This window comes from Amblyomma maculatum, chromosome 11 (assembly GCF_055883805.1).
Source record: "Amblyomma maculatum isolate TAMU_Amacu chromosome 11, ASM5588380v1, whole genome shotgun sequence".
Lineage (NCBI taxonomy): Eukaryota > Metazoa > Arthropoda > Arachnida > Ixodida > Ixodidae > Amblyomma > Amblyomma maculatum.
Window position 1 is genome coordinate 39,601,742 of NC_139354.1, and position 13,043 is coordinate 39,614,784.

General features: G+C 44.1%; 1 protein-coding gene across 1 annotated transcript in view; it reads left to right on the top strand.

Moving 5' to 3' along the window:
* Window positions 1-10,578, top strand: part of LOC146173596 (uncharacterized) — a 34,507-nt gene extending 23,929 nt beyond the window's left edge. The window contains exons 4-6 of the mRNA XM_084585227.1: window positions 676-815; window positions 5,257-5,544; window positions 9,001-10,578. Coding sequence (XP_084441353.1) covers window positions 676-815; window positions 5,257-5,544; window positions 9,001-10,578 — 2,006 coding nt within the window. The remainder of the gene's footprint in view (window positions 1-675; window positions 816-5,256; window positions 5,545-9,000) is intronic.
* Window positions 10,579-13,043: the final 2,465 nt, after the last annotated feature.

The following is a 13,043-nucleotide window of genomic DNA, read 5'->3' on the forward strand; positions in this document are numbered from 1 at the left end:
AGTGAAGTAGCGGTCTGTTACGAATCCATTGCTCATGAATAGAAGTTAATGAAAACAGCGACATGCAGTCCACAACGGGGGAGAGAGGCAATCGCATATTGCTTTCGTGCGGTGGCCACAGCCAGGCTGCGCCATCTTGGTATCGAAATCAAGCCGCTGAACAGTAGGGGTAATGCTCATTTTATTTCCTTTAAGGTCAGAAAAATACATATAACCACAGACAACGTGTTTCCTGAACTGAGCTACCACTCTGAATGTGACTATCATGCCCCTGGCAGGTGGTATTTGGCAGGTGTAGCGCATAAAAAAGTGATTGAGGCAATCTTTAATGTGCCGGAGGTTTCTTTGTGGCGATGAAAGCGCAATATAAGGCATGCTATAAAAACGCAACACCCAAATGTATATGCCGCAAGAATCGTACTTGTCGTATGTGAAGTTTCGGCACTTGTTATTCAATTCTTTGCATTTCAATTAGCAATTATTCACAACACTGGCGGTTTGTAGTACTCTCTATGGGCTTTTTTGACGGCCTAAACACTGCAATAATCACAAAGAAGATATGTGCAACTGCGCAATATTTCTGGTATGATGTTTTTTTATATTAGTGAGGCGAAGTCGGGGAAACAACTGTTTGGCTCTTGAGCATGCGTGTGCTGTAATCCCAAAAACTTGCAGTCGGATCCTTTTGGCGGAAGGTGGCTCTGATTGGTGCAACCGTGCTCGCCATTGCCGCAGCGGCTACCGTCTTCGCCGTTTGGGGCCCCATTGAAATTTTCAAGGTGGACTACGAGTGCACAACGGCCAAGTGTAGAGAGGTGAGTACGACTGAAGTTCAGCGCATTGACTTGGTTAGGCGGCTTTATGCGCAAAAGTGCTCGTACGCTCAATGCTACTTGCGAAGAAAATTGCCAGATATCGTTTGTGTCATCGCTCCGATTGGCAAATCTGTTTCCTCAGGTCACAACCACGTAGCTTCGCATGGGCAAATCAAACTTAGTTCCGTATAGCGGCTCCTATGCGCCAGGCTCCCCAATGGCATTTCATGTTCGCCAGTACACAAAGACAGTTAGAACATTAATGCCTGGTGACAGATTATGGCCTTGTAGTGTTTTTTTTTTCGTGCTTTCACACTAACATTATCATCGTAGTGAGATTGAACTGGTTAAGTTATAACACGGGCAGGCGCACTAGCCGAGCGATTTAACTGAGTTTACGGAGGTTTAAACATCCGTAGTATGATATGGTGGCTCCCAGGTGGCGCCACAAGTAGGGTTAAAACTAAGGAGTTTGTCTATACCTGAGGATCTGAGATTGAACGTACCATTTCACCAGAGGTGATTGCAGAGGTCACGATTAGACCTCCGCCATTTGACGGCGTAGCTTCCAGGTGGCCCCCAAGTACACCTGACACTGCAGCTAATTAGGCACATAGCCACAAAACATTTGTCTCATCGTGCAGAAAAGAGCAATTATACCTTCTTAAATAATATTACACTATAGTGCCAAAGCATGGAGTTTTTTTCGGGTTTCATGGTATAAATAGGTGTAAATGCTCTCTTTTACACCACTATAGTGCCAAAGCACAAGCTTTTTTACCATTATCTCTGTTAAATAATTATACATAATCGGTTTAACAGAATTAACACCGGCCAATCTTTGAAACAAATAATGTGAGTCAACTTCGAGATTATTATCCTACTCACTTCACCATTTAACCTAATGTTACTGAAGCCAAAGCGTCAACACGCAGAACCAGTACCCACTTGAACACTCCTACGTTGTTTTGCTCATTCGTTTTACGCTGAGGTTCTCATCATCACCCATCTGCCGCTTCTGAGCGATTTAGAAGTTGTGCGAGAACGACATTTCTTCAAGCGTACGAAATGCATAAGCTCAGTTTGTGCCGAATTCGCTCAACGTCGCTCACTGACCGTATAAGTCGCACAATCTCTCAGTTCAGTTTGCCGAGTCATCCGAGGATCATCATATAGGTAACATAGCATCCCAGCATTTTCTGCTGTAAGCCGGCCCTTTTCAAAGGCTTCCGAAACAAGACTAATTCGCCGGGAAGTTAGGTAATGCGGCGAGGGTGGTCGTCACAGCGAGATTTCTGTCGGTGTTCTGATGCCAAAGTGCTCAGTCGGGGAATCCGCTGCATTTTTCAGAAGAAGTTTCCGCTAAGCATGGATCATTGTCAATAAAAAATGGGGGGTGTCGAGGATGTGTCGAGGGTGGCGGGCGTAAAGCTATTTTCAACAGCATCATATTGTATCTTGCTTCCTCTTGTATTTGCCTTTGTTTTGTTTCCCTGCCCCCCTCTTTGATGCGAACATCCTTAGGGTGAAATAAATAATTCGAATGATATTAAAAACAAATTTTAGCCTGTGCTTTAATGCCTATCAGCATGGAATGCTTTCTTCCGGCACAGTTGTTCGAGGAACCTCTTAGTTGCGATGATGCACTTTATTCCGAAACACAATTAAAAACGATGGTGACACGTATATTGCGCTTCATCAATCTTTTGCAACTCGTTTTGCAGGCCGTCTGCCATTACTTCAGTTAGATATTTCTAAATTGTCGATTTTGAAATATGGGCTTTTGTTTCGTGCGCTCGTATCTCATGCTTACAAGGTACTGATGGGAAATCTCTCTTTCTGTTTGTTGTCGTGTATTTGTGAGATTAAATTCAGTTCAGTTCAGTTCAGTCGTTCAGTCGTGTCCGACTCTTCGTGACCCTTTGGACCATATCACGCCACGCTTTCCGGTCTCTCACTATTTTCCTAACATCACATAACTTCATATGCAGCGCCTCGAAGATGCCATCTAACCATCGCGTTTGCTGCCTACCCCTTCTCTGGTGACCCTCAACCTTTCCCAACATCAAATCTTTCTCCAGCGACTCCTCTCTTCTCATCAGACGACCAAGTAGCTGAGCTTTAACTTTAAAATTTGACCCTCCAATGAGCAAGTCAGGGTTTATGGTCGACAACATCGACTGATTTCATCTTCTGGCAGTCCAAGGAACTCTCAAGAGTCTCCGCCAGCACCTTTCTTCACAGTCCAACTCTCGCATCCATACATCACAACTAGAATGACCACAGCATGAGTTATACGGATCTTGGTTGGCAGATTAATGTCGATCTGCTCTTTACTATGGCTCTCTGTCCCAGAAGCAGGCGTCTCCTAATTTAATGGCTGCAGTCTCCTTCCGGGGTAATCTTGGAGCCCAAGCAGAGAAAATCTGTCACAGCTTCCACTTCTTGTCCCTTGATGCTCCAGGACTTGATAGGGCAATACGCCATGATCTTTGTATTTTTAATGTTCAGTTTAAGCCCAAACTTCTCACTCTCTTCTTGTACGCGCATCAGAAGTCTCTTGAGTTCCACTTCACTTTCTGCCATTAAAGTGGTATCATCCGCATATCTAAGATTGTTGATACGTTTTCCAGCAATCTTCACTCCAGCTGAACACTCGTCCAGACCAGCCTTCCTCATGATGCACTCAGCATATAGGTTAAATAGGCAGGGCGACAGTATGCAGACTTCTCTCACTGCTTTCTCAATCGGAAACCAATCAGTAAGACCATGCCCAGTTCTGACTGTGACCTCTTTCCCTTCATACAGGTTTCTGAGGAGACAGATGAGGTGAATTGGAACTCCCATCTCTTGGAGCGATTAAATTAGGCCTGCATATAATCCCACAGCATGGTTGCTGTGTTATTTTTTAACTGACGTAGACAGTCTCAATTCAGTAACAGAAATGAGCAACGCAGGTTTATCATTAGTTTGGGTTTTGTCTTTCATTGTTTTTCTTTATTGCTGAACCTATTTCCGAACTCTTAATACGACCTTCTTGTTATAGTCTGCGCATTTTCCTTTTACTTGCCTTATTATGTGGACAGATAATATAATCGTATAGCCTTTAAAAAAGCGGCTATGGCGAATTGGATTAGCTTTGATCAAATTGTGCTCATTGTACTTGCGATTATGTTAGCGAACACTGTTTGGATCCGATGGTAAACTGACTGGTCCGTAACTTTTAGGCTCGTAGGTGTGCTGTCTCGTATGCAATAGGACGATTTTTGGTGTCCTTTGACAGCTGTACGTAAACAAATATAGAGCGTAGCAAATATATTTGCCTTAATATCACTATGGTTTTTTAATAGACTGCATGGCTTCATTTAGGTTACTGGCACATCGCGCAGTCAGTCTGCACTGCTACCTCAGTTATTATCACCCTCATTGCATTCATTTTGATCAGCAGCGCAAACTCAATCAGGAAAAAGATACAGATAGAACAAACTGGTGACAGTGCTATCTTCATCTTTTTTTTTCCCGATTGTGGTCGCGTTGCGATACAAATGAATCGCAATCAACTAGCCACGCAGATCGCGTCTGATCACTTTGACTACTCAACATCTTTAGCTATCGTATTCATTATTATAATTACCTAGACACGTCTCTAAACTCAGATGTGTAATTTTTGCTAAATACAGTTCTGTCTCGGCCACTTTCAGGCTCCTACCTTTATTTATAGCATGCTCTATCCTATCAACAATATCGTTCCTCTGGCCGGTACGCCTGAAGCGCAATAACTAACCTCGATAGTTCTGTGAGCTTTCATCGCACTGTCGGATGAAATGTTTCCCTGCTTCGAAGTTTTTATTCATAACCTTCGGTCTAATATGAACTCCGTAATGATATCCGTTTTGTACCGTTCAATGCTTGAACACTGAGGTTGTCGTCCTTAGTTGAATGCGAGTATTCGTTGTGCACTGATTAGTTGGAATCCTTTGTTTTGAACCTAACCACGCGGATATTATTTTACACTAGCTTTTTTTTTATTTCTTCTTGAAGTCCAGGTTCATTCAACACTTTAGCATCTTATCCTAACTACACTTTCCAGCCATTACCTTAGTGCCCAGCATGATCACAGGTAACCGCACAGTATGCAGCCTAATTCATTATCAATCTCGCCTTTTAGACGCTTCCAAGTTTATTTGGTGGTTGCCCTGTTAGCTGAAAATTGTGTTCCTGATGAGGAAATAATTTCTTTTTGCCAATTCTACTACGATGTGCCCCCTGCGGTTATCAGAACTGGGGAGTCACCCAGTGTGCCGTTACAAGCCTGCCTCTCTCAGAACATAGCATTTAAGTCGCCACCGATGAGCGCTAAAGGCGTTTAATGATTAAGCGTTATGTATGTTCTGCTGACAAATAGGGCTAGCACGCTCTGCTTGCCTCTTGCATGACCCAGGTGAGCAGGTTACTCAAGGGCTACGCTGACCCCGCGGTGAATCCATGCGACGACTTCTACTCTCACGTCTGCGGGCACTGGCTCCACGAAAAGCGCCACCCTTCGACGTTTATGCGAGACTCCGCCGACATTTTCCTGGAAAGGCGACATCGGGTGCTGTCGGTTGGCACTGATGTAAGCGATCCAAACAGTCAAGTGATCGAGACGGCGCGGGCGTACTACGTGTCCTGTGTGAAGTTCTTGAAATCGCCGGTAGACATCAAGAAGGTAGCGCATGAAGTGGTCACGGTGAGTATGTTTTCAAGAAAAGTATTTACGCTGGTGAACTAATAATCAGGTGCACCATTTTGCTTTGCTTTTGACATGGTACTTGTCAACATGAGCAGTAGTTACAATTTGGAAAGAGTAGTTCAGAAGGCTCGGAACTAAGAACAGACTTAATGATTTTGACCTTCTTCAGCTGTAAATACTCAGGGTTCTACGTCTTCTATTAAAAGGGGAGGGTTTAACTTAAGCACCGACTACCAAGGTTACCTCGCCCCATTCGTGCGTCAACATGCCGACATGTTAACACGATAGGGTTAAAGACCCCATGCACCAGAACATCCGGCCTGATTGTCGGGGTTGGTGTTGTGAGGGAGATAGCTGACATCACTGTGCACTGACTGGATGTAGGCTTACCTAACGTTACCTTTGGCAAGAGCTGCCAACGCATGCTCTTCCTTTCATTTAAGAGAGTGACATCGGAATCAGCCTGCCAGGACCCTTCCATTCTGAGTCACACACATTACCCATAGGCCAAGCACGTACGTTAACACTTTGGTGAATGTGGGGCTTTATATGTCTAGCAGTAGCCTGCACTATCGTGTCATACGCTTAAAGGTGGAGCTTAAATATCCCACTTTATTTTTAGCATGGCATCGCTAAGGCTTTTGATTAGCGGAAATCACGGTGGCACCAGATCCTCGGGAAATTATGTATGGGTTGCAAATGGCTTAACGTCAAAAGGGGGCGGCACAACTGAAACAAATAATTACGCTGAAAAGCAGATATACCGAGGCATCGCCTCCTCTAGAAAGATGCCTGCGGCATCGCTCGCTTACCCATTGAAGTCAGTGTGCCTTCAGTTGCGCTCGTTCGTCGAAAGATGGCGCCAGGTGCACCCCTGTCTTTGCAAAGGAGGTTGGGGTGGTGCGGTGTCGAAGCGGGAACGGCTGACCGGAAAGCGCATGCGCAAATGTGTGTTGCCTGCGGGCACCGCAAGGATCGCTAGATACCACCTCATGTGGAAAGGAGAAAAAAGGAAAGGTAAGAGCAGCAGGTTTCTGGCACATATAGCAGGCATCTTTCTTCAGGAGGCGATGACCGAGGATAAGTTGTGATTCGAATCCGGAACCACTGGATCGTCATTCAGGCAAGCTAACATTAGGCCACGCTGCCTCATTCGTGTGGCGTGATGAAAGGGTGCTTCATATCTGTTCTGTGGTCTGCCACATAATGATGTAGCCTGCAATTCTACGGTAATACGTGTGTGCCGGATTAGAGAGGCAACAATTAGGCCAATAAGCGCCATCTGCCAGGTATACGCTAAACCAATAAATTGTGGGAGGATGGAACGAACAGCTTATATAATCACTTGGTATTCTTGGAAGCGTGGTGCGGGGGAATTTAGGAAGGGTCGGTGTATTCGAGAACTGCATAATCCGCAAGAGGGACTACCGATCAGAACTAGTAATGGGTCAACGTTATGCCCTTGAAGGTGGCGTTTAATTTGTCCCCATATATTCAGCCTTCGCGGTGTGTGTTCGACTCGGTATGCCATTAAACATGTTTCAATGGTGGTTAACAGCGCTTACACATTGGCCCGGAACAGAACGCACAAATACACAGGTTCTGGAACGTTAACTTTATCCCAAATGTGTGCTGAACCACTGCTTATATACCGTCGAGACAAACTCCTTCTAACGTTAAGAAATATAGCTAACATAATGGCCGTCGTTGACATGGGGAATGCGAAACGTAAAAACATTGAAGATATTTCTGGGATCCTGCACAGAATTGGACTTCAAAAAAAGCTCACTTAGCATTAAAAAAAAAAAACCGCAGGGAGCAGCGTTACAGGGTGATAAATTTTATTTATTTATTCGATACTGTTAATCCCATCAGGGATCGTAACAGGAAGGGCATAAAAATACAGAGGTACAAAATATAGTAATGGCAATTAATCAAGTACATGAAAGAATATGATACCAAAATTATGCATAACAAATTATACTACACTAACAAATGTACTACATAGTAAAATCTTCTTTCAGAGGCAAAATCTAACACGGTGAAAAATGCCTTGATAGCAAGTTCCTAAAGCAGGACCGACATACTGAAATAAAATAAGAACGTGTAGCTTAGAATGACACAAACGCTTAAAACATGATGAATGCAATGAAGGGTATGAATATAATGACCAGATGCATAAACAAAAAACAAAAATCAACAGACCACGTGCATTGGTAACTATCGAAGGTGAAGTGAACAATTAACATTGCTAAAAGGAAAAGATGAGGCGCAATAGGCACAAAAGTGATGAGGAATGCTTATGCACGTGGGCAAGTGAGAAAGTTGTAAAGGCTTATGGTAAAAATATTGAGCGGTACAATAACTTAGCACAGTCATAATCAAAATCGGGCATGATTAAACAGGAAGGTACTCTCTCTATCCGAGAGTTAAGCGAGATTGTGTTTCCTCTTTCATCCTTGAGTCTTTAAACTTCGATGGCTTTAACTATTTTGTGTGTCACCTTAGTAGGCGCAGTGATGAAAAATTTGCCGTGGCTTAGATTAGCTAGGCCAGGATATATGTAGCGAGGGCATATGTGCCTAGCTCTGTGCTGCCTACTCCTTTCAAAACCAATTTAATGCAGATTAGCTAGGCCAGGATATATGTAGCGAGGGCATATGTGCCTAGCTCTGTGCTGCCTACTCCTTTCAAAACCAATTTAATGCCATAAAATCCTGAGTAATTCGATCTAGTTCAGTCTAATGTAATCCAATCAAAACCAAGTCTAATAAAATCCAGTCCAATCAAGAACAGTTCATTCCAGTCCAATCTAATCTTGTCTAATCCAATCCTGTCCAATTCTGAGTAAACGCTCGCCCGAAATGCGCAGATGAATAACCTATCATCATCGCACCTATCATCGTTGCGCTAGAGAATAGTTAAGATGCGCTACTCACTATGTCTAGCTATGTTGTAGCATTAAAGACGAGACATCTTCTGGTTGCTCCTTGATTGCCAAATGGCGCGGCTAGTGGGCGGCGTCTGCCAACTGCGGCGGTTGGTAGGCAACGGCTCGGTGCCGCCCATATGCAAAACTCGTTTGCAGCCAATGTGGGTTTCGTTACAAAAAAAGCTTGGCATGCGGTTTGATATCGCTTAGGACCCCGGAACCATTTTTTATGTTTTGTTGTTTCACTTTTGTGTCTCACACCTTTGCACCCAAGTGTGTTCAATTTGTTAACTTTCGCGGGCGTTTGTCTCAGGTGTACATATGAAGTGGTTCAGTGGCCTTCTGTCTTAAAGTTGGGATTATTAGCCAGTGTTGACGCCTTTTATGTGCTGTCCGGTCATTTAAGCGCCGTTCACCATTGTCATGCAGCACAAACTAGCCCGACAGCTTTCCTTAATCTAATGTATTTTTTTAAACCTGAGGCTTATCTGCATAAAAAACGTTTACGTGTCTTCCTGCAGGAATTGAATATACCTCTCGGGAGGTGGCTGGAGAAAAACTCTTGGGAGGAACTGTTCGCGTACTGCTTCAGATTGTCATACCTCAACAACTTCCACAACTATTTCAAGATTAGTGTCCGCAGTACCCCATCTGAGGGCTCGCACGTCTCCATCCTGAGGGGCCGCAGCTTTCATAAGCAGATGGGTTATGATGATCCGTCTAAAGATACAACAGACTACCTACGTCGGGTCCTCTCTAACATCAGTAAACCCAGCCCTAGTGAGGAAGTCATCTCTGAAATCTTGGCCATCGACGAAGCGTGGAAGGGTCGGAAAGGCCTTGTAGGAGCACCTCTTACACCGAGCAAGATCGCAGATCTTTCGTGCGGGCCATTCACAGCTGCTGTCTGGACAAAACACTTCGTCGAGCACGGCGCCAGTGCTGTGGCAAAGGTGAAAGTAAAGGAATTCAACAAGATCTGCGCGGATTTGATGGCAACACTGGTGAAAGCGACACAGGCAGCGAGGCCCGTCTACTTGCTATCTCTGCTTCTATCCCACGTGCTGGTTAACGACTTCAAACTCAGGGACTCACGAAACAATGACACAGTCCAAGTAGCGTGCTTTAGTTCTGGGATGACCGTCTTCAAGGAAATGTGGTTAAGTGCGATATCTATGATGTTTTCTATCAAAAGACCAGTACTTGACAAGGTCAAGATCTATACCGATTTCCAGACCAGGCTGATGCGCATCATTACTTCCCGCACCTGGATGAGCCCTGAGGATATGGAAGCGTGCCAGCGCAATGTTCGTAATTTTACCGTCGTCCTGTTTCCGAGCAGTGTGATGAACTTGCAGGAGCTCAAGTGCAGCCGCTTTGGAGCAGCCCGCCTACTCATGTCTAGCAGCTTCGTCACAAACTATGTTGATATTTACAAGCTCGAAGCTGCGCCGTCTTGCGCACGCACTAAATTAAGCTCGTCAACATTGAACGTCTTCATAGGCACAGACATTTTCGTTGACCAGCAGAATAAGGCTATTGTGATTCCGCAATTCTTGGGTGCAGAGCCAATATACTATGCGTCGGTCACTGAGGAATTTATCAACATCGCCACGGTTTTCACACTGGTGTTCAGAAGAGCTGCGCGCCTGGCCAATGCTCGGTACGAAAGCCTCCCTGACCAAAATGACACTTCTTCTGTGTGGAGCGAAAAGACGGCCGCAAAATACGCGGAAATCGCTGCCTGCCTCACCGACCGATACGACATCCCGGGCGGTCGTCTCAGCGAGGAGCAGTTTGACGATGCTTTCTCCGTGATGGACGCTATAGAGGCAGCCCGGGACACGAAGATCGAGCGTGACATGGAGGACGTCAAGAAGGACGTTAGGCGGTCTATAGCAACCGATGGACTGTTTTTCAGACGTGCCTGTCTGCCACTTTGCGGCTCAGTTGACGCAGTACCGGGTCCCAATGACCTGAGCCACTCCGCCGCACACGCGGGTTGCAACTATGGCGTCGCCAAGCTCCCAGAATTTCGCCGTGCATTTTCATGCACCAAACGCCATCGAATGTGGTCGCTAATGGAGTGTGTTAGGTGAATGTCGGGATCGACATGTTATTTCGTTCTATTCCTTGTGAATTCTTCGTTGTTGCGTATTTTTGCTATTTACCGAGTATTCTAAAGTCAATTTCATGGTTAGACTATTCTAAGTGCAAGCAATTGACGCAGGAAATATCGTAAATATTGTGCTAATTGAATGCATATATTGTGCGTGTCAAGCGAGCAGCATTGCTTTAACGCCTCGCTCCCTTTTTATTAATGTAATGGCTCCTATATACAGTGCCTTATCTAATATTGGTCTAAACAATGTGTTTTCGTAAGTTCAGTGAATTATCCTGACAAACACGATATGTGCGGTACACATCATTTTCGACCAAAATGAACATGCTTCCTGCTCTTTGGCCAGCCTAAGTGTATTGAGCGCAAATGCTGCGACACGAGGGGGGTGCTTTTGTGTACATCGTATATCCCCCCTCTTTGTTGGAAATTCCATTATGCCACATTAGGCACTTCTAATAGAAACATCTATCGCAGTAGGTCACGCTGACAAATGTTTTCTTTTATTTTGCCGAAAAACTGCAGTGCACTGCAATAAAAATTCCATCCAATATTTGTTATAGTCATTATTACTATTCTGTTTTAATGAATGAATGCCTGTACGCCCCAAGAACAACGCGTTGCTTTTTAATGGGTTGGATCAGAAGAAAAATTTTAACCAATCCATTCTAGAAAAGCAATCTCCAGGCCTGGCGAACTCAATTAGCAGTTATGCATATGACTAGCTTGTTTCCCCTGATGCATTACTTCAAAAATCTTTCCTTACTTATCCTTTCTTACCGGTGGAATGTCCAATTGTTCTGCGCTATTCTCGTTTTCAGTATTGGCCTGATTACTTTGGCTACTGTGACAATCAGTAAACTTCGAAGCTACTTTAACTGCCTTAACTATGTTTATAATAACATAACTCTCCTTGTTTCTCAAGAGAATGCATGTGATTTTACCTCTTATATTTTGATCACATGCTAACAAATATGGCAGAGAAGGGGGGGGGGGGCGCAGTTCAAATATTTGTGCAGTAAAGACGCCGATACAGAGTGGAAAATTGTTATTTGTTTGAAGTTATATTTTGATTTTGGCTGAAGTTCAAACTTTAGATCATTATTTCCACCAAGCGGCCTACAAGAGAAGCCTTCGAATCATTGTTGGAGTTTTAATACATGTCAGATATCTGTTAATTGCGGTTTATGCAATATGGCACCTCTGAATTTGACGCCTCCTAATGCCGGTATTGCAGATGAAAAAAACGAAACTGAAAATATTCGTCCGCGCTCTGTTTATGTTGACTCCCTGCAAAGACGCTGAGCGTAATTTACGTAATTTAATCACAACCCAAAAGCAGCACATGGCAAACACCTAATTCAATTATTGGTCGAAAACTTTTGTATTACATAAAAGCGACTCGTTATATCCGAATTTGGTCATTGAATTTAACTTAGGGCAGGTTCTTCCCAGGCAAGCAAGAACTTTCCTCATAAAAACTGGTTTAATGTCTCATAATCTTTTTGTGACCATTGTTCTGTTTTCTAAGAGCACATTCTCTGAAAGCTGAACTTTCTATCATGCTTGTGGTATTATCCACTGCTGTTGCCATTGACGGATGTTACCTTCGACAGGTTAGCCACGACGCTAACGCTTCAGTGTGCCGAAGCAGCTGATTTTGCTTTGCTTTTTCGGTGATCGCAAAGATATGGTCAATCAGCGGAGGCACAACATGATCAGGGTAAATGAGTATCAGCTCAAAACGACTTCTCAGCATTTTTTGTTTATTTTCTTCTGTTTATTGTACTACATAGCATAAAAATTCCTGATATATCTATATACGTACCACTCACTTCTGAGAGCACTTTACCCTTCAAATGCTGAGATGCAGCTGCCAAAATGCATTTACGGCACTTCTGGAGGTATAAACTGGTCCGTGGACCTGTAGGGCGCTATTCAGTTGACACTCTTAACGCGAGAGGTTTATAATGCTGCTCAGGTGGTTAAGACATTAATTTAGCGAACTCTATCCAAACTAAACCGCAGAGCAACTTTCATGTATCAGTGATTGTGTGCTGCACTTTTGGAAAGGCCGGCAGCACGTGAGAAATTCAATTTGACTAGAGGTTAAGTAATGAAGCATTCTATTTTGATTGAGATCTCGTGCGGCTCACGATGGTGATGATTTCGGCGCATCATTGTTATGGTTCTTCGGTCCGACAGAGATTAGGTGGTTTGACACACTAATCCGCTTGTTTTTAAACCAAACACTTCCGTTCAACAGTAAGTATTAACCGGAAATCTAAATACTGCATAAAGCGAAAGAACAGCCATGTCCCTGAATTGGGCGGCCATCTCTGCTTTTATAGGGTGATATCTGGACGTTACTGCTTCGACTTGCCCGTAAGTGAGACAGTTATCGCCAGAATTTCCGGCTGTTGCTGTATCGGCTCTCGCGCTCTC